The 20,522-nt window shown below is 44.4% G+C and overlaps 1 protein-coding gene across 6 annotated transcripts in view; it reads right to left on the bottom strand.

Annotated features, from left to right (window-relative positions):
• The window catches only part of AATF (apoptosis antagonizing transcription factor), a 101,623-nt gene that overhangs the window by 7,485 nt on the left and 73,616 nt on the right, over positions 1-20,522 (bottom strand). For 5 of the 6 annotated variants that reach the window (XR_003428783.1, XR_003428782.1, XM_027087350.1 and 2 more), the window contains one exon: positions 19,575-19,646. The exons of the other annotated variant lie outside the window; for it this stretch is intronic. Coding sequence is in view for 3 of the 5 variants with exons in the window: in XM_027087350.1 (XP_026943151.1) it covers positions 19,575-19,646 (72 nt within the window). In the remaining 2 variants the exon portion in view is untranslated. The remainder of the gene's footprint in view (positions 1-19,574; positions 19,647-20,522) is intronic. 6 annotated transcript variants of the gene reach the window in all.

Here is a 20,522-nt window from a genome sequence, read left to right as displayed (position 1 = left end):
GTGTGTGTGTGTGTGTGTGTGTGTGTGTGTGTGTGTGTGTGTGTGTGCTGGGATTCAGCTTATTTATTATGTGACTCTTGTGAAGAGACTTAAGCGCGCCCAGTAGAGCTGGCTGTGAGATGCCATCACTTGAGTGGTGGGCGAGGTTTGAAGCAGCCCTAAACGAAACGCGGTGGACGTGTGTCACGGTGCTGTCCAGCCATGTGCACTCCTCACTGACCGCGACACAGACCAGGGGCTTTCACGCCATCATCGGGGCAGACACTACAAAGCAGCACCTGAACCCTGCAGAGGACCTGTGCGGGGGGCGTGGGACTGAAGGAGCCGCGCAGGCCTCGCCCCAGACACCCCACTCCTCCTCCCCCTCCTCTGGCCCGGACACCCCCACACTGCACCCACCTGGCCCTGTGGCCAAAGGTGAGCAGACAGCAGGGAGAAAGCAGCCAGGCCACCGCTCCCTAAAGAAACCTGCACAGCCTCCAAAAGTACATCCCATTCTCCAAGCAAGTACGATATGCAGGGATTTCAGCGTGTGCCCGTAGAAACAATATCGCTGCTTTCCTGATTAAAACTATACACAGAATTTGTCCTTGATTAATTTGAGATTGTTCATTAGTTGCTTCACTGGGGGGGTGGTTGTCCTCCCTAAGTATACAAGACGCATCCCAGAGTGTGCGGGGGGAGGGGCCTCCCTCCCCCATAATCCCCTTCCCTTCCCTGCACACCTGAGGGCCCTGTGCTGCGTGCTTCTGCGGAACTTGATGTCTTAGACATACATTTGAGAATCCAAGGGTGACGAAACACACAAAGGGAAAGTGAGACTAAGGGCTCCAATTCCAGCAGCACTCGTGTCCAGCAGAACCTTGACGAAACCCGAATACCTGGGAGTCAGTACAGACACAGCAAGAACAGAAACTCACACTGACCACTGTGGTTGCCGACTGCAGATGTACTTTTGTTTTTTGGGTTTTTTTTCGGTACGTGGGCCTCTCACTATCGTGGCCTCTCCCGTTGCAGAGCACAGGCTCCGGACGCGCAGGCTCAGTGGCCATGGCTCACGGGCCCAGCCGCTCCGCTGCATGTGGGATCTTCCCGGACTGGGGCACGAACCCGTGTCCCCTGCATCGGCAGGTGGACTCTCAACCACTGCGCCACCAGGGAAGCCCTGCAGATGGACTTTTAAAAATCATTGGCAATGTTACTGATGCATGCTTTTTTTCACGTTCGTGTTTGGAAAACATTTTACTTATTAGTGCTGTAGAAGCTTATGTGTATTAGGTGAGGATGGTCCCTGGCCTCAAAGTATAACACAAAGGTATAATAAATTCATAAAATACACAGGAATGCCTATTTGCTGTGCTAGGTTTTCGTAGGATTACAGAGACAAGAATGACGCGGCAGAACCTGCGTGGGGAAGGTGAACGTTATCAGTTAACTCTGTCTGGACAGCCCCCTCCGCTCGGAGAGGTGGCAGTGTCCTCCCTCTCGCTGGGCACCCCTCTGCTGCTCTGGGACCCCTCCCACAGCCCAGTCCTCCAGAGTTAGGACGGACAGCTCCTTGATCCTCCCCGTGGCAGCATTTCAACCACTGCTGCCTTCCCCTGACTAAATCTGGTCTCTTCTGGGTGAAAAGAAACAGTTCACTCCATTCCCGCTATGACAGAGCTGGAGTTCTCCTGCTGGCCCAGTGGAACCCCTCGGAGCCCTCCAGGTTGCCGAAGAGCTGACGGGGAGGCCCTCGCTCTCCGAGCCCACACCCATGTGTCTGGACGGTCCAGGCGGTCCAGGTGCGTGGGGCGAGCTCTACCACCTCCTCTGTTCTCAGCCCGTCCTTTCCTGCCCTCACAGAGCTTCCAGTCTCTCTGTTCTGCCTGCCAACGTGCCCAGGGCATCCCAAGTGCCAACTGAAAGAGATATCTTGCCAGTCATCACCTGGCACCAAACCAAGGGGTCCTCCCAACCTAACCTTCTGGCTGCTTTGAGGTCCGCTCCCCAAATACCGGAGATGAGACAGCACCTCCCTTAATCTTTCATTCCTTCTGCTTCCTCTGACCCCAATCCATTCTACTCTGTATCAGAGACTTTACAGGCGAGACAAAGATGCCTGAGAACTGTTTCTATGACCTAAGAGGGGAACTACATTGGTCCAGGTGGCAGGAGGTTGCCCTGCGCTCCTGGCGGCCGCATGCACATCACAGCAGCGGATCAGAGGCAGGGCCCCCCACTCCGGGCCTTCATCTCTCAGGAAGCCTGCGTTGTGAGGAAGACAATGCAGGCGAAGGGACAGAAGTACGTCCTGTAAGGAGGGAGCATCACATAGGATGACGTAAAAAAAAAAAAAACTACGAGTAGAAGACTCAGAATTCTTGAATGCAGCCGAAAGGCCAGCACTTAACAATAAGTGGGTCTCGGGCTTCTCTCCCGAAACGCCGGCACAACTGCATACCAAAAAATCACACACACACACAACACCAAGAAACGTGAAAAGAGAAGAAAGCGACCTTCTCTTACTGAGGTCTTATTTCTTAACAGGATCAAGTTAGCAAAGTAACAGTGACTCAGAGAATGCCCTCACCTATCACTAATTACCTAAATCTGGACGCAAGGCAAATCTCCCATCAGAACCAGGCTCAACTCTTCACAAGCTCCAAGGCAGCCCACCACAGCTGCCCAAATCTGCCACAAGGTGGCAGCACACGATGCATTTCTCAGTGGACCAGGCAACTAGCAAGGCTCCCAGCAAACTGTGGCCATAAATTACCTAGAGTGTCTGCTCTCCTTGCCATCCTCCCCAGTGCTTGAAGGAGACTCGGGAGGGTCTGTTCCATTTCGCTCCTTTGGTCAGGTCAGAATCAGGTCCTTCAAACCTCTGCAAATGCTTTTAGCCCTACAGCTTTAAATTACAGATGATGACACGGCCTCTGGCCCATCTCCTAAAGATCAGACCGACTCAAGATTTATAAATGTTCAAAGATGCAGGTTCAGGCCCCAAACAAAGGAACTGAACGGCTGGGAGGAGGAAGGAGAGGTGAGAGGGAGCGAGGGGTGAATCTGTAAAGGTTTGCTCCCCACTTGCGCTCCCTCCTTGCTCCCAAGCCAGTTAACAAATTCACTCCACTTACACAAGGAAGAAAAACACTTGAAACTTCCATCATCCCTACCACTAGTTTCAAGTCTTTCAAATTCTTTTAAAGAAAAATAATTTACCTTGGTGGGACTTGCAAAAAAGTGGAGGGGGGTGGGAGGGACTACTGACAAAAGGGATGTCGCCTCCTCTCCTGTGCATTAATATTCCATATTCCTGGGATGATTTCCACTTTCACAGTTTGACTGTTTTATAACAGATTTGACGCGAGAGAAGACAAATGGCCTCACAAAGGAAAGACGACAAATCATCTCACCGCTTTTAGCGGGGTCTTCTCTTTACTTTTATTTATTTTTATTCTGTGGCTGGGCTGCGGAGCTCTCTGCCTTGCTGGCGATGTTTAATATTAACGCCAAGCCCCCGCGATGCTGGCAATAGAGTTGGCCCGTGTTGTGTTTGTGGCTTTGTGACTGCTGGCTTCAGGAAGATGAAGCTCCTTGTCCAAACAGCAGCCCCTCTAACAGCTCCTGTTAAAAGCCAGGGGATGCTTCGCTGCTTAGACGTGAATCACTTCCTTCAACCCCAGGGAAAGGGAGGCTGACACTGAGTTACATTTGTATCCTTATCAGGACCTCTGCCCAACGACGCAGGGCCGGGCGGGAGCGGGCGTATGACGCTTCTCTCAGCTCCAGTTTAAGGCTACTCCGAGGGGGTCAAAACACACAGAAATCAACAAGGATATCTGTCCTCAACCCACAGAGTTTCAGCAAGGCATTCCATTACTTCTGGTGATATATTGGAGGACTAACTTTACCAAAAATACCCAGTCCTAATCCGAACATAAAAGCAGCAACTACCGAGCACACGAACACTGGCAGTACCTCTGGGCGGCCGCGCCCCGGGCTGGGCTCAGCCTGCAGGACACAAAGGCCACCATCCACACGCTCCCCCCAGGGTGCGACCGCCCCTGTTCTGTTTCTGTTCTGCCCTCTTGGTCTTTTTTATCTTCCTCCCATAGCCCTTGTCCTTGGGTTCTGTTCTAGGCCCTCCTCCCTTCTCTCTCGACCCCTCCCCTGGCCAACTCATCCACGCTCTCAGCCCTGCCCGTCTCCTGGGTGCAAAAGCCGCCTACAGCCGGAGTGCCCACGTCCCACCTTGGCACTGCGTCCAACTCCAGTAAACTGGCCGCTGACAGCACCAGGCCCTGCAGGGCGATTCTGCCGCCTAAACTACCTTTGTTAATCATGGCAGCAGATTCTCTGTCTTCCATGTCCAACACTTAACTGTTTAATGGCAGGAAGCTACAAAGTTATAGGTACCAACATCACATTTTCTGATTAAAAAATAAAATCCTCCCTGAGATAGGGATCTTGTTTGGACAGTTCACTTACATTAATTGACAGAATGCAAACTGGTGCCCTCCATCTGTCACTCTTTCTTGGTTTTTAATGGTTTCCTTCAAAGAACTTCCTCCTCTCCACCGTAAATCAGAGGAGAGAAATTTGGAAAAAAGGTTTCTCCCAGACACCTGCCAGGGCACCTGTCCCCAAGAGGAGTGCCCAGGAGCCCTCAGCTTCCGGGTGTCTGCAACAGGGCCACCCCCCACCCACGCACCTCGGTTCACCAGAGTCGCTTCAGTCAGCAATCTGATGACCTCGGCCAGTTATGGGACTGGTTTTTAAAAGCCTGGCTGCTCTGTGCAAAACGAGCGGTTTGCGTTTCTGCCCCTGGAAGCTGGTGACTCTGTTTTGCTGCCCGGCTATGTGCCTCCCCTGCAGGATGGAGAGCTGGGCGAGGACAAGGAGGCTGAGCGCCGCCAGCGCCGGCAGGAGAAAATATGTATTGATTTGTCCCTCCTTTTAGAGGAGCACGGAGCGTTGAAGAACAGCTGCTCCTCTCTGCAGCCTTTCACATTACACGCGCCACAGAAGGCCCAACCCCCACCCGCCTCCGGGAAGCAGAAAGGGGTGGCTCCTGGGTGCCAGCGGCCACTAGGCTGCCTGGTCCACGGTGCGGACTCCCAACACCCCAGGCCAGAACGCCTCCCCTTCCTCGGATCCAGTAATTTCCCTCTCTGGGCTGACGTTTCCTCATCTATATTGGAGAAGAAAGAGCCTTCAGTCTTATTTACCTTTTAAGTGGAGGTACCCAGAGGGTAAAACAGTTAATGTTTACAAAGTGTTCTGCTCCCCAGAGGAAGACAATGGATAAAACACAAGGTGTGGTTGGCTCATTCAAGACCTCGTTTCCAGGGTAGTTAGTAACAGCTTCCCATTACAAATGCCCCGCTTCCTAGCACCTGGAACTCAAAGTACACTCAGGCAATGCCCTTTATCTAAATATCCTTTTTTGCTGTGACACTTAATACCAACACTAAAAATAACAAAAGGAAATCAAGGACTATTATGCCTTGTTAATGCACATACAGGAGCCATTCCAGAAATGTCTTCTTCTTAAACCAAACAAATCCTGAGAGCATTCCAAAAATGCTGACCTACAATGAGAACTGGTCATCACAGAGCCCTGTCTGAACACTCCATGTTTCCACAGTAACTAAAAATTTGTAGAAGGGCCACCAGAAACCAAACCCGGTATGGTTATCACAGCCAAGATGGGCAGGAGAAAACCGACAGTATGATACAAGTTTGTGGTGTACACTCTTGGGAGCAACTGCAATACAAGAGTGTTCTTGAAAGACCTTTTCCCAGGGTTCATCCTAAGTTAAAAGACCTCCAAAACTCTCTAAGTAAAGGATTGGGCATGACAAGTCCCGGAGCTGGACTCTCCTTATTTCTAGGGCTTTTCCAACGTGGCCAGGAGCGAAGAACAAACTATGGCGCCGGCTCTCAGGCGGTGCGACATCCTCGCGGGGAGACAGAGCCCGCAGAGTAATCGATTAGGGTCTGCACTGCCGGTGAAGTACCGTGTACAGGGTGCCGTGGGAACAGAGCAAAGTGCGGACGGTCCCGAGCTGTGCGGACACCAGCTCGACTCAAGATGTTTCCACTTTACGATGGTGCAAAAGCAATGTGCACTTATTAGAAACTGTACTTCCAGTTTTGAACTGTGACTTCTCTCTTCCCGGGCCGGGGATGTGTGGCAGATCCCCTCTTGTGATGCTGGGCAGGGCAGCCCCCGGTCAGCCACACGATCACAGGGGTGGACAACCACTCTGTGCCCAGACAGCCCTCCCGTTGTTCACTCTCAGTACAGTATTCGATCAATGACATGAGACACTCAACACTTTATTATGAAATAGGCTTTGTGTTGGATGATTCTGCCCAACTGTAGGCTAATGTGAGTGTTCTGAGCACGGTTAAGGTGGGCGAGGGTCAGGCGTGATGTCAGTAGCTTAGGTGTATTTAATGCATTTTCGACTTACGTTATTTTCAACCTGCAATGGGTTTATCGAGATGTAACCCCACTGTAAATCAATGAAGATCTGTATATTAGAGTTAGATGACTTGGAGAGATTTTAGGAAAAGAGGCAAGAAGCCTTTGTTCATTCATCTTATAGGAATTGTTTGCAAAAATAATCTTACCAGCAAATTGCTTACAAGCAACAGACTCATAAGCTGAAGGCCTTTAAAGGCACTTCAGACAGGAGACCTACAGCCAACTCTTCTCAGGTTTGCACAGAAATGGGTATGTCTGCGTTGCAGGCAAAGGGACAATGACATAATATGTACACATGGGAAAATGTAAATTTTGTTTATTTACCTATTTGTACAGATATCATTAAAACAGTCCTTCTCAGAAACAAAAAAATTACAAAGAACATTTCATTCTCAAGAATCTAATGAGCAAGAAGAACTATTTTCACTTTATAAAGAAGGAAACCAAGGCCCAGAGACAAGATTTCTTCAAGGTCACATTGTCTGCGAGCTGGGGCAGAACAGGTGCTCAAGGATCCCGAGTCAGTTCTCTAGCCCAGAGAAGGCTGACATCAACTGGGAAAAGACTTAAATTGTTTTGCAAATAAAACTTCTGCTACAAAAATGCTATACAGTAAGTAAGGCAGGATTCAATTGGAATCAAAATATATTATTGCAAATGTATGAGTATAATACCATACATTTTTACTAAAATCTCTCCAAGTCATCTAACTCGATAATACCAAACACAGGATTATAGTAAACATACGCATACTATTGTACTTTGACATATAAATGAAGCATTCTTAGCAAGAAAAAAACCCGAATAAGTGTTTTTGTGAATCATAATAAGTACTGTTAGAGAGTAACAAATAAAACAGGGGTTCCCTGGTGGCGCAGTGGTTGAGAGTCCGCCTGCCGATGCAGGGGACACGGGTTCGTGCCCCAGTCCGGGAAGACCCCACATGCTACGGAGCGGCTGGGCCCGTGAGCCATGGCTGCTGAGCCTGCCCGTCTGGAGCCTGTGCTCCGCAACAGGAGAGGTCACAACAGTGAGAGGCCCGTGTACCGGAAAAAAAAAAAAAGGGGGGGGGGGTTCAAGGACAAAAGAACCACACCTCAGTCGGGGGTAGGGAACCATTAAAGATTCTCTGAAAAGGCTGATGTGTACCAAGGACTACAAACCCTGCAAACAGGAAAGGATGCAGACAGGGCAGGGGTGAGGAGATGCTCCAGTTCCCATGAGCAGAATTAAGAGACACAAGCGGGAGGAGGAGGGAGTGTGTCCTGGGACCTCAAGGGCCGGCAGGACAGCACAAAGAAAGTGCACACCAAACCAGGTGATGAGGAGAGAAAGGTATCAGGGTGACAAATCACTGCAGGCCTTGAGTGGCAGGTTCGAGTATGGCTTTTACGCTGTAGGCGACAAGGAATGGCATTTCCTAAGTGGTATTTTAGGAAGGTGCAATCTGGCAATGATGCACAGAACTAATTAAATCAGACGGGGGGGTCAAGAGGCTGTTGGTGTTAACAGTCTATGTGGGAAGAAAAAAAATCTGGGCTCACAAAGAAGCCGTAGGACTGGAGAATAGAGACCACTGAATGATATACGAAAATAAAGTGCCAAGCAGACCAAAAGTAAGAAATCAGAAAAAAGTAGGAGAAAGTATCAGCGAACAGCTCATCCTGGGATCCAGGAGGGAGTGCCTAAGCATAAAAGCAATGAAAAACACTCCTAAGAAACAGGTGTTATATATTAGATCACATAAAAAGTAAAACTTACATATGACCAATAAAGATCGTTAATACCAACAGGTGAGCAAACGGGGAGAGCTACAAAAAATAGGAAATATGGTATATAATCATAATATGTAAAATTCACACAAACTGCAAAGAAAAATTAAACCCAAAGAAAAAATGGGACAAAGGATAAAAACAGCAATACAAATGACTAATAAATATACAGACTCTTCAAGGCTATGATTAAATGCGAAAATAAACATTAGATACTTAGCCCAGTGCCTAGCACACTGCAGGGCCTCAATAAAGGGTCACTGTTATTGAACTCTCCATATCAGCAAAGGTAAATGACATGAGCCTCAGGTGGGGGGAGGGGGGATGTTAATCAGTACAACCTATCACGAACCACTGAAAGTACATATATAACTGAATCACTTTGCTATACACCAGAAACTAACACGACATTGTAAAACAACTATACTGCAATAAAAAAAATTTTTTTTTAAGTTTTTGCCTTTGACCCAGGATTACCCTTCTACTCCTTAGAACCTATTCTAAAGATACAAGCAAAACCTAAAACATGGATTTCTATACAAATATGTTCACTGCAGCATTCCTTAAAGAGAAATAAAAACAATCAGAAATAACCTAAACGTCCAAGAATAAATATTCCATAACTGAATATTATAAAGTCATTAAGATGTCTTTAAAATATTTAATGGTATTAAAATGCTTATAATATAAAGTTAACTGGAAAAAGGGATTCAAACATATATGAATCTATCTTTAAAAAATATACACATAAAAAGTTCTGTAAGAAAATATATTAGTAGTAGTAATAATATTCAATTCCCAGTAGCAGATAACATGAATTTCCTTTGCGCTTTCAGTATTTTCCAAATTTTCTTCCATAAGAATTTGTTTTTGTTTTTAAGATTTTTTTTAAATACATTTATTTATTTATTCATTTTTCGCTGCATTGGGTCTTTGTTGCTGCACGCGGGCTTTCTCTAGTCGCGGAGAGCACGGGCTACTCTCTTCGTTGTGGTGTGTAGGCTTCTCATTGCGGTGGCTTCTGTTGTTGCTGAGTACGGGCTCTAGGAGCATGGGCTCAGTAGTTGTGGCTTGCGGCTCTAGAGCGCAGGCTCAGTAGTTGTGGCGCACGGGCTTAGTTGCTCTGCAGCATGTGGGATCTTCCCGGACCAGGGCTCGAACCCGTGTCCCCTGCATTGGCAGGTGGATTCTTAACCACTGCGCCACCAGGGAAGCCCAAGATTTTTTTTTTCTTTTTTTACGTGTGGACCATTTTAAAGTCTTTATCGAATTTGTTACAATATTGCTTCTGATTTATGCTTTGGTTTTTTGGCCTTGAGGTAATGTGGGATCTTAGCTCCCCAACCAAGGATCGAACCCACATCCCCTGCACTGGAAGGCGAAGTCTTAACCCCTGGACTGCCAGGGAAGTCCCTTTTGTTTCTATTGTACGGGAAAAATGTAGTCTCTAAGGAAAGAAGGTGACAGACACCTGAACCTGGAAGAAAGAGAACTGTCAAGAGCAAATGGACTGAATACACTGGACCAGGTTTCAAAGCTAATTATGAGGTTTAGGGTCTTTGGAATCAAAGAATGGTGTAACCATAAGAGCAGGCCTGGAAATTCAGTGATTCACACTAGCCCCGTGCTCCACAACTACAAAGCCTGCGCTCTAGAGCCCGCGAGCCACAACTACTGAGCCCGCGAGCCACAACTACTGAAGCCTGCGAGCCTAGAGCCCGTGCTCCGCAACAAGAGAAGCCACCACAATGAGAAGCCCGCGCACCGCAACAAAGAGTAGCTCCCACTCAGCACAACTAGAGAAAGCCCGCGCGCAGCGACGAAGACTCAACACAGCCAAAAATAAATAGAATAAATAAGCTTGCTGATTTCTTGAAAACAGAGGCAGGGGTCAGAAGCCACACTCCCAGATGCATAAACCAGCTCCCCTACAAACTTGCTGTTTGTCTTGGGCAAATTACTCAATTGCTCTCTGCCTCAGCATTCTTATCACAGAACACAGATAATGTCAACCACTTTAGTGGTTTCTCATAGGACCGAATGAAAATACATATGAAGAGTTTAGAACACTGTCTGACGTACAGTAAACGTTCAGTAAGTGGAATGGGAGGGAGTTCCCTGGTGGCCTAGTAGTCAGTATTCTGGGCTTTCACTGCTGTGGCCCGAGTTCAATCCCTGGTCAAGGAACTGAGATCCAAAAAAATAATAATAGGGCTTCCCTGGTGGCGCAGTGGTTGAGAGTCCGCCTGCTGATGCAGGGGACACGGGTTCGTGCCCCGGTCCGGGAAGATCCCACATGCTGCGGAGCGGCTGGGCCCGTGAGCCATGGCTGCTGAGCCTGCACGTCTGGAGCCTGTGCTCCGCAGCGGGAGAGGCCACAACAGTGAGAGGCCCGCGTACCGCAAAAATAAATAAATAAATAATAATAATAAGTGGAATATGAAGTTATCATTCCATGCCATTTCACTGCCAATCAGAAATAGGGTGGCAGACTTAGGGTGGATAAATCAGAGCAAAGGATGAACACAAAAACTGAGATGATCTGCACATCTTAGCAACCCAAGCTGCTCAGGTGGCTCAGTGAGCACTGTGGGAAATGTATTCATAATATGAATGGACAACTAATCTAAATTCAGGTGAAAAACATTAGCTGCTGCCTACCTCCTTGCAATTTACTTCACTGTGACTAATACAGTATAAGATATTACATTTCAAAAGACAATAATAATAGAATACAAAAACTTAAAAATAATAATTCCTTAAGAGAAACATTTACACTCACTTTAATGAATGTGAAATATCCCTTTGGGAGAAGAATAAGATTCACAATCTTTTGAAGAAATGATGGGAATTTGCCTGCAGAAATGAGCACTATAGTTAAGAAACCCTATTCTGAGGAAAGATTTATCTGTTCAGCATCTACAATCTCTTTCTAGAAAATGTGCTTTTCTCTCTCTACAACCTGCTTGGAACCAAGCCTTGAATTTGAGAATGCAAATTCTTCAGAACTGTGTGAGGACTGCAAACCAGCGAACCAGGAAATATGGAAGAAACGAGAGCAGTGCTTTCTTTGCAATCAAATTTTAAAACTCTGGCCCAAGTGTCAGGTTTGAACTTGAGAACGTTCTCTTTGTCCTTTCTGACGTTTCTGGAGGAGGAAGGTCCCAGGCTCGCTCCGTGCTGGACGCCATCTTTAATGATGATATATGGGGTCCTTTCCCTTCAGCACTGCTGGGGGGTCAAACGTGGGATGCCGCCCTCCCGAGCATCAACAAGCAAATTATAAACTGTGTCAATCCGAGTTAATGCAAAGCTGTAATCCTCTTTAACAAGAGATCAAATCACTGCCATGAGTTATGTACATTCTGTAATCTGATAAGGAAGAGAGGGAACCTCTAATAAAAGAGTAATGGGAGCCTTTAATGACGCTGGGGAAAGACAGCACCAGTGCAAGTTTCCAGCTCGTTCCTGCTGATTAGATCAATGTTGCATATTTGCTCGGGCTTGTTTCACCTGTCAGAACAACCTGTGTCTTTTTAGGAGATAAGAAGCCTCAGAGAAAACATCTATATCTTAACCATTCTTGCTCTCAAGTTTTTAACCAACGAAAAATGCTCTGTGGAGGGTAGTTCTGGGGTTATTAGCTGATGTGTTCTCAAATGCTGAGCAAACTTCCTCAGAATATTTCACCACGATTCAGTGCATTATGGCTAATAAAAAAGGGTTTGTGTGGGGGGGCGGTAAAGTAGGTAACGGGGAATCAAAAATGGTCTAAGTAACCTCTGGATTACCAATTAGGGAGAACAGAACACCATCAGGAGAGTGGTAGAATGTGCCCATACTTAGGGTACAGACCCACACACAAAAATGGCACGCGGAAGATAAATTGCCTGTACAAACTCTATTATACCGCGGCGCCTCAAGAACAACGTGGCAGTGATGTTGACAAAGCACTTTACAAGCCTGGATTACATTTGTACATTTCTAAAACTCCAGATGTAAAACAATAACGTATTTGGTGCTTAGCAGTTATCATTAAAGGAGTCTCTCCTTGTTCTTTCTAAAGCCAGTAGCTTTACAAAAGGAGAGGGGAAAGTGGTTTTTTATCTGGGGGCAGAGAGTGGGGGTTAAAATGAAAATTTTTGCTGTTCCTACTGAGAATTTAAGTTCTTTGCAAAGGAATGGAGTACCTACAAAATGTTGATATTGCTATCATTTTTGTAATAAGAAAAAAAGCTTCTTAGGAAAGAAAATACAATAACCTACCCTTTCAATGAACAGTACCAGAACTGGGTTTATCTAATAAATGCTCTCTGAAGCAGCAGTAAATGCAAGGCAAACACCAATTTTCTAAGGCACCAGGCTGACTGCTGCCACTTAGACCTGTTCTGTGCTGACTACAAAACCCACGCTGACAGAGTAAGCACTCCCCATCCCAAATCTGGGGTGGTGGCCAGTTTTGAGGAACACATCTCGACCTGTCTCAGAGTCTTACTCAGAATTTACTTCTCCTACTTGTCACACTAGCATTTTATTATCTGACCTACATCTACCCAGCAAACGAAAAAGAACGAACTTCTTTAAAAGTCTGCCTCAGAGGGTCTTTCAAAAACAGAGGCAAAACCCCAGATGATTATTTCCACAACCGACAAATTCATTTTGTTAGAACCATAATAAAAGATCACCTGGATTTTCACTTCACCCTCCCTCTAGTCTAACAGCACTCCAGGGCTTTCACACCATGTAAAGTGAGCTCTGCTTCTAAAATGTCCTTGGTAAGCTTAGAATAACTTCAATAGTCAGAGAAGTGAACAGCAATCCTGTAAATCATGCAAGTAACACACTGACCTGTTCTCAGTGGTGACAATATGCTTGGAGGGATTCTCTGCCAATGAGACATCAAGCCCTTTGTCCTCCTCAGCCCACTGATAACTCTGCCTCTACAGCATCACATGACACTTCTGCCCTCTTCGCACAGATGACTCTGAAGGGCAAACAGGAGCTGCTCTGGGAGATGTGCTGCCCCGTGCCAAGAGTACCTGAGGGTCCAGCAAAGCCAGCAATCCTTTGTAGACTCGTGGTAACCCCTCTCTCGCACGCAACACATGATACAGGGGCAAAGTTGAATTTCTTTTCTTTCCTCCCAGTACTGAAAGGCAGCTATGCTAACCACCATACCACCAACCCCTCTCCTCCCAGTACTGGGAGTGTTCATCAGGCCTGCAATAGAAACCACCTGCCTACCTCCTAATACCAGACCAGCAAAAGTGTCAGGGGTCACATGAGACTTTCACTAGCAAAGGAAACCTGAGGGCCTGTAAAGGCATTTAAATCCGTATGCAAAGCTTACCTAGAGACGCCCCAAAGGGAAATCTGTAATACAGGAGCAAACTGGGCTACTCTGCATTTAAAAAGACTTTTTAAAACATAGATTGCTTGAAGAGAAAATTTCCTAGCATGAGAAAAGAATATGTATCAGCAGAAATATGAAGATGCCACTACCTTTCTAAAGATCCTTTTACAGACAGTACTTCTTCCTCCACTAAGGGTATTTTAATACCCTGTGTTAAAGACCTCTGCTCTCTCTCCCTTAATGAGAGCTATGTTCCAGTCTCAATTCAATTTGACCAAGTCCAAATTTGAGCTCAAACTGGACAATGGACATGGGGGATTCAAGGATGAGTAACCATACTGGGATTCCCCCCTTCTCCTCTCTTTATTAATACTGGGTATTAATCCAACTTAGGCACATGCGTGGAACAACAAATTGGACCCAAGACACAGAAAGAGAAGGGCTTCTCTCTCCAGACCTGGGTATGTTAGGAACCACAGGTAGAGTGGCCTCTGAGAATAAGAAATCAAAAGGGCTGGAGGGGCTTCCCTGGTGGCGCAGTGGTTGAGAGTCCGCCTGCTGATGCAGGGGACACAGGTTCGTGCCCCGTCCGGGAAGATCCCACATGCCGCGGAGTGGCTTGGCCCGTGAGTCATGGCTGCTGAGCCTGCATGTCCGGAGCCTGTGCTCCGCAACGGGAGAGGCCACAGCAGTGACAGGCCCACGTACCGGAAAAAAAAAAAAAAAAGGGCTGGAAATTTTGTTATGTAATTTTTCACCATGATTAAAAAAGGGGAGGGGTGGGCTGGGACAGAAGCTACTTGGGTATTCAAAAGCCAGTTTTATCCAAATGGCTCACAGGGCAGAAGCCTTAAGGCAAAGAAGCTCTTTCATTTATGTAATACTTCAATAGAGAAAATCAGGACCTTCCCACCTCCTCTTTATATTATAGATATAATTTTCAAAATGAACATGTCCTATTCTGTTGATAAAAAGCAATACAAATTTATTGTAAAAAAAAAAAATCAAATACTACAGAAATAATAGACTAGAAAATAAAATGTGTCTTCTACTCCACCCTGCCCAGCAATAAACATGTGAAGAGTTTGGTGTACACTGTTTTCAGAGTTTCTTATTTTTTTTAGTGACACTTAATATGAATGCATCCTCATGGCAGGAAATTAGAGCAAAACAGAAGTATGAGAAACAAAAAAAGGTGGAAATCTCCCTTTGCCCCTTCCTCCTCCCAGTCCCTTCCCTGTAGGTAAACATTTTAAATATTACTGATGTGTAACATATCCATACATACGTATACATACACAGCTGTTTAATATTTATTTTAAAAACATAAATGGATATTACATAAATGGATGTTTCTTTTTCTAGTTAACAAAATAACCTGGAGATCTTGCCATGACAGTATAATATATTTTTTTGTAAGGCATCACTTTTTCTTCAATCGTACACATTTATTTACTCAAAAGTAGGATTATGATATAGTATTCTGTAGCCTATTTATTACATTAAACATTATGTTAATACGTACAGCTCCACTTCCTCCTTTAACAGTTGCTTATAACTTCAATGAATGATTTTCTGTGATTTTAACTAGTTCCCTATTGATGGTCATTTGGATTGTTTCTTATTTTTCCCCATTATAAACAATGTTGCAATAAAGATCCTTGATACAAAAATATTTGCTAACTTGCTATTTCCTTAGGTCTCCTTAGGTCAATTCCTAAAAGTGAGATTTCTCTGGGTCAACAGATATTTACATTTAAAATTTTGAAAAACATTGCCAAATAGCCCTCCAAAATGATTTTGCCATTTACATTCCTAACAACAGTAAATGAAAGCGTCTGTTTCCTCACACCATCGACATTAGTGATTATCACTCTTTTAATGTTTTCCAATTTAATAAGAAAAAAATGAAATCTCATTATTTTAATATCCATTTATTTGATTAACGAGATTGACAGTTTTTATATTTTTTGGCCATTTGCGATTTTTCTTTTACGATCTCTAAGTTTGCTTGTTGACACGCTTTACCCATTATTTTTATTGGGATATTCTTAGAGATCTGTAAAAACTCTTTCCATAGCATTCTTACACAGTAATGTTACATTGAACTTTTTCTTCCCAGTTTGTCATTTACTTATAACTTTGTTTTTGGTATCTTTTTCACTGTGACTCTTATGTAGTCATAGCTACTAGTACTTTCCCCGTGGCTTCTGGCCTTCGTGTCATGCTTACAAAGCCTTTCTCTACTTCAAAATCATAAAGAATTCTCTATTCATACATGCACACCAAGAATGACATATCTGTAACTTTGTTCTACTCTACCATAGATGCAACTATAAAAATGGGTTGAATTTTCCCAGAAGTTTACCTTCAATAACTCTATATCATTGTTTAAAAAAAAAAAAAAAGAATGATATATCTGTAACTTATCAAAACCAGAACTATTCACTTGGAGAAAAGTATCAATAGTATGCACTGATGCTGAAATGAAAGTTTCCCATTCCTCAAATTTTGTGGCATACAAAGTGAGAAACCAAATAGAACAGTGCTAGGTTGTTTCCAGTTATGGAATTACCTAAACAAAAAACAAAACAGGCCAAGCTATGACGGGCTCCTTCTTAAGATATAGTTTTAAAAAAAAAGATACTACCTAACACTACCTATGGGCCCTGGAATATTTGATACCAGAAGCAGAAAGAGCTAATACTCACTTACTCTGTCTATAGTTAGTCTGGCCTATTCAGACTCTGGAGCACAAGCAGTAACGTGGATGTCTGCCTCTGTGTCCTTAAGAAACACAATGCAAAGGGAGCGTACTTGGTAAAAACAAATGCTCAGTTCTCTAGCTGTAACACTCTTATTAAATTCCTTGTTACAAAGTGGCTAAACCAGCGGGAGAACAATGCTGATAATTAGCAGCGTCTACAAGGGATAGCTTTTTCCCCCACTAACACCAAATGCCACACAGTTACCCAGCAAACACATTCCCAACCCCTCCTCCCTTTGCCTGCTCTACCTGAAGTGGCAACATAACAGAGTTATGACCAATGAGATATGAGAAGTTGTTTTTGGAGGGCATTCTGATAAAAGAAAATCAGTATGGCTGACACCACTCCTTTCCTCTTCTTCCTGCCTGGAATGCATACTTGATGGCTAAAGCTGCAGCAACCACCTTGCAACCACAGGGGGAGGACCAAGGTATGTTGGCCTTAATACTACTGAGAAGGGAAAAGCCATTGCCAGTAATTACCTGCCACCCCTAGGAATATTCTGTTAGAAAAATAAACTCCCATTTGCTTATACCTCTGTAGTCATATTTTATGTTTCTTGCAGACCAAGCCCAACATAATCCTAAATAATAAAGTCGTTTTCAAATAAACTTTATGTCTAGCATATAGCAGACCCTTAAAAACTATGAGTGAATAAACAAGATTCTGGGAAACTAAGTGTCCGGGGGTATCAGGTGATTCAAGAAAAATCCCAGCTAGGAATGACAATCGATTTCTAAATGATCTAGTAGTACTATATTCAAAAGATGCCACCAATACTTAAACTAGATTTCACTTTATGCCTGGGATAATAATGTTACCTTAATGGATTTTAGTTTTTAAGTGCCTAGTTTTCCTTTTCTATTGAAGTAATTTTTTCATGTCATCCTGACAGAGAACCTAAGAAGCATTCATTTTACTCTATTATTTTTTTAATTTGTTTTTTCTCTTGCTTTTATTTATATACTTATTTACTTATTTATTGGCTGCGCTGGGTCTTCGTTGCTGCACGGGCTTTCTCTAGTTGCGGCAAGCGGGGGCTACTCTTCGTTGTGGTGCACGGGCCTCTCGTTGTGGTGGCTTCTCGGTGGCTTCTCTTGTTGCGGAGCATGTGCTCTAGGCGCACAGGCCTCAGTAGTTGCAGTATGCGGGCTCAGTAGTTGCGGCATGTGGGCCCTAGAGGGCATGGGCTTCAGTAGTTGTGGCGCGTGGGCTCAGTAGTTGCGGCGTGTGGGCTCAGTAGTTGTGGTGCATGGGCTCTAGGACCCACAGGCTTCAGTAGTTGTGGAGCGGGGACTCAGCAGTTGTGGCTCTTGGGCTCTAGAGCACAGGCTCAGTAGCTGTGGTGCACGGGTTTAGTTGCTCTGTGGCATGTAGGATCTTCCTGGACCAGGGCTCTGAACCTGTGTCCCCTGCATTGGCAGGCGGATTCTTAACCACTGCACCACCAGGGAAGTCCCTCACTCTATTATTTTTAAAAACAGATCAGACCCAGAAATAAATGGAAAAACAAACAAACAAAACCCAGCCAGACAAAGGCATTCATTTGCAAAGCACAGGAGAGTGCAGGAAGTCACAAAGATATGCGTATAAATGGACTCAGCGCCACCCGTAAGCTATTTTGTACTCAAAGCACTGAACAAATGCAAACAAAAAATTGATAATCATCGTGTTCAACTAAACTTGCACATCTACTACTTTTCAAGCAAGGGGGGAAATCTGATGGGGTTTATTAGCAAACTAAATACTCTCAAATAAAAAGGTTGAATGTAGCTTGAGGGATAAAGCTGGCAAAACCCACATGTGCCTACATTATGACCAATAATTTCACTTGGTGAAGACTTATGTTTTAAAGTGTCTATCACAGCATTACAACAATGATAATTAAAAACAATTTAAATTTCCAACAATTAGTGAATGGCTCAATAGGTAATATAAAAATATTACACAGTCACTTAAATTTTTGAATAATTTTAATGACATGAAATGATCACAGTATACAAAATATTTAAAGAAAAAATCACAATACAGAATATAATTCTATATTGTTGAATATAATTTTAATTATATAAAAATAAAAACAAGAACATACTAAAAGGGGACTCAAAGACTGAAAGGAAATATTCTGAGATACTAAAAGTGGTTGTCTCCTATGTATGGGTATGTGTATATACACACATTTCCAACCTCTATACGCTGAGAGAGCCTATGAACAATGACACCCAGAACAATGAGCACCCCAGCACCCAGACCTTAGGTTCTAAAAACCACAGTTCACTAAAAAGAGTGAGAACTCCCTGGAGAAAGACTGACTCCAGGGCTGGAACAGAGAAAATATAAGATGAGCCTAGAACACCTAGCTGTGGTGGAAAGTAAGGAAGCACTCAAGGAATAATTGGGGACATCTCAAAAAGATGCAAGCCAGCTTGAAGGGGCTTCTGTTAACCTGAGATAATTTTAAATCAAAATAAATAATGACAGTAACAGATCATAACTAACTTGAATAAAATAGGAGAGCATGAATCCATACTGATATAAATGAATAAATAAATGCTAAACAAATCAAGGAGAAGGAATATGGATAGATAAATAATATTATAAAAATATTATGATGTAGTAGAATGCCAACTAATAAATACAAAAGGAATGATTCTTTAAAAAGTGGTTATCTCCGAATTGAGTACATGTATACATTTTCTTCTGTACACATTTCTAGTTTCAGCTTTGTAAAATGAGCATGTACTTCTTTTGTAAAAATACCCAAAATAAAAAAAACCTCAACAGCAGCCTGAACAAACACAACATAATGCAGATCTCTAGAGCAATCTCTAGACCCATTTTTAAAAGGAGAACATATGCATAAAACCCCCAAACACATGAAGCAAGTGTGTGTGCTGTCCTAACCCATCTGTCTAGAGAAGAGCTCCGATGTCCTAGGCAGGTGGCTAAAGTTAAAAACAAAACAAAACAGCAAAAACAAACAAAAAACCCACCAGAGGCAGCACTGAGATTTACGGGAATTTTGTTTTGGTCTTACAGTAATGATGGGAGTGAAGAGATGTGACGAGGACCCTTGCTATGATGCCAATGACAAATGGTTCACTGATAAGAAGAAATGGAGAGGGCGACAGGCTGTAGAACAGGTCAATATCGGGCTGTCATGAAGCCATTTGAGACATATAATTAAATCTATTACTCACCTGGCATCATCATTCATTGTGGTATGGTCAATAGGTGCCATGAAGCTCAGAAGCCTGCTAAGGACGTGAAACCTAATAAAGTAGGAAACAAACAGGCAGCAACATCAGTAACTATTAACCTAGAAAAGGAAATACACCCTACCAGGTAACAAACTCCAGAACTGATCACAGGTATACCTGGCTCCAGAGTGCAACAGGGAACAATTCATAGGCACGAACCACTCACGACCATAAAAACACTTTTTCCTTAAGACTACAGGAGAAAAGTGTGATAAAAGCACACTGTGAATGACAGTAGCTCAACAGAGCTCCAACGCCCAAAAAATGAGTAGATAGACCTGTGCCCTTGAGCAATCTACTAGCCCTTAAACATCACTCCAGACAAAGACAACGAGGAGATGACTACCTCATCTTCCCTCCTCTACACACATCTTAATCATTTTTCAGTGTCATTAAAGCTACCTACTGGCAGTAGCACAGGTAGTGGCATAACATTCAAATGGAACACCTCACCACCACCATCACTCACTAGCTCCCTGAGTCAGAAAAGGCTTCTAGAATCACCTTCACTCACTAGCTCCACCAGGTCTTTCATTTCGCCGTTTTTTTTTTTTTTTGGCTGCATTGGGTCTTCGTTGCTGCACGCGGACTTTCTCTAGTTGCGGCGAGCGGGGGCTACTCTTCACTGCGGTGCGCAGGCTTCTCACTGCAGTGGCTTCTCTTGTTGCGGAGCACAGGCTCTAGGTGCGCGGGCTTCAGTAGTTGCAGCACATGGGCTCAGTAGTTGTGGCTCACGGGCTCTAGAACGCAGGCTCAGTAGTCGTGGCACACGGGCTTAGTTGCTCCGCGGCATGTGGGATCTTCCCGGAGCAGGGCTCGAACACGTGTCCCCTGCATTGGCAGGTGGATTCCTAACCACTGCGCCACCGGGGAAGCCCCTCACCCATC

Source organism: Aethalodelphis obliquidens, unplaced genomic scaffold (assembly GCF_003676395.1).
Source record: "Aethalodelphis obliquidens isolate GAN/ISIS:26980383/991018 unplaced genomic scaffold, ASM367639v1 scaffold58, whole genome shotgun sequence".
Classification (NCBI taxonomy): Eukaryota; Metazoa; Chordata; class Mammalia; order Artiodactyla; family Delphinidae; genus Aethalodelphis; species Aethalodelphis obliquidens.
This window is presented reverse-complemented; position numbering and strand designations above follow the sequence as displayed.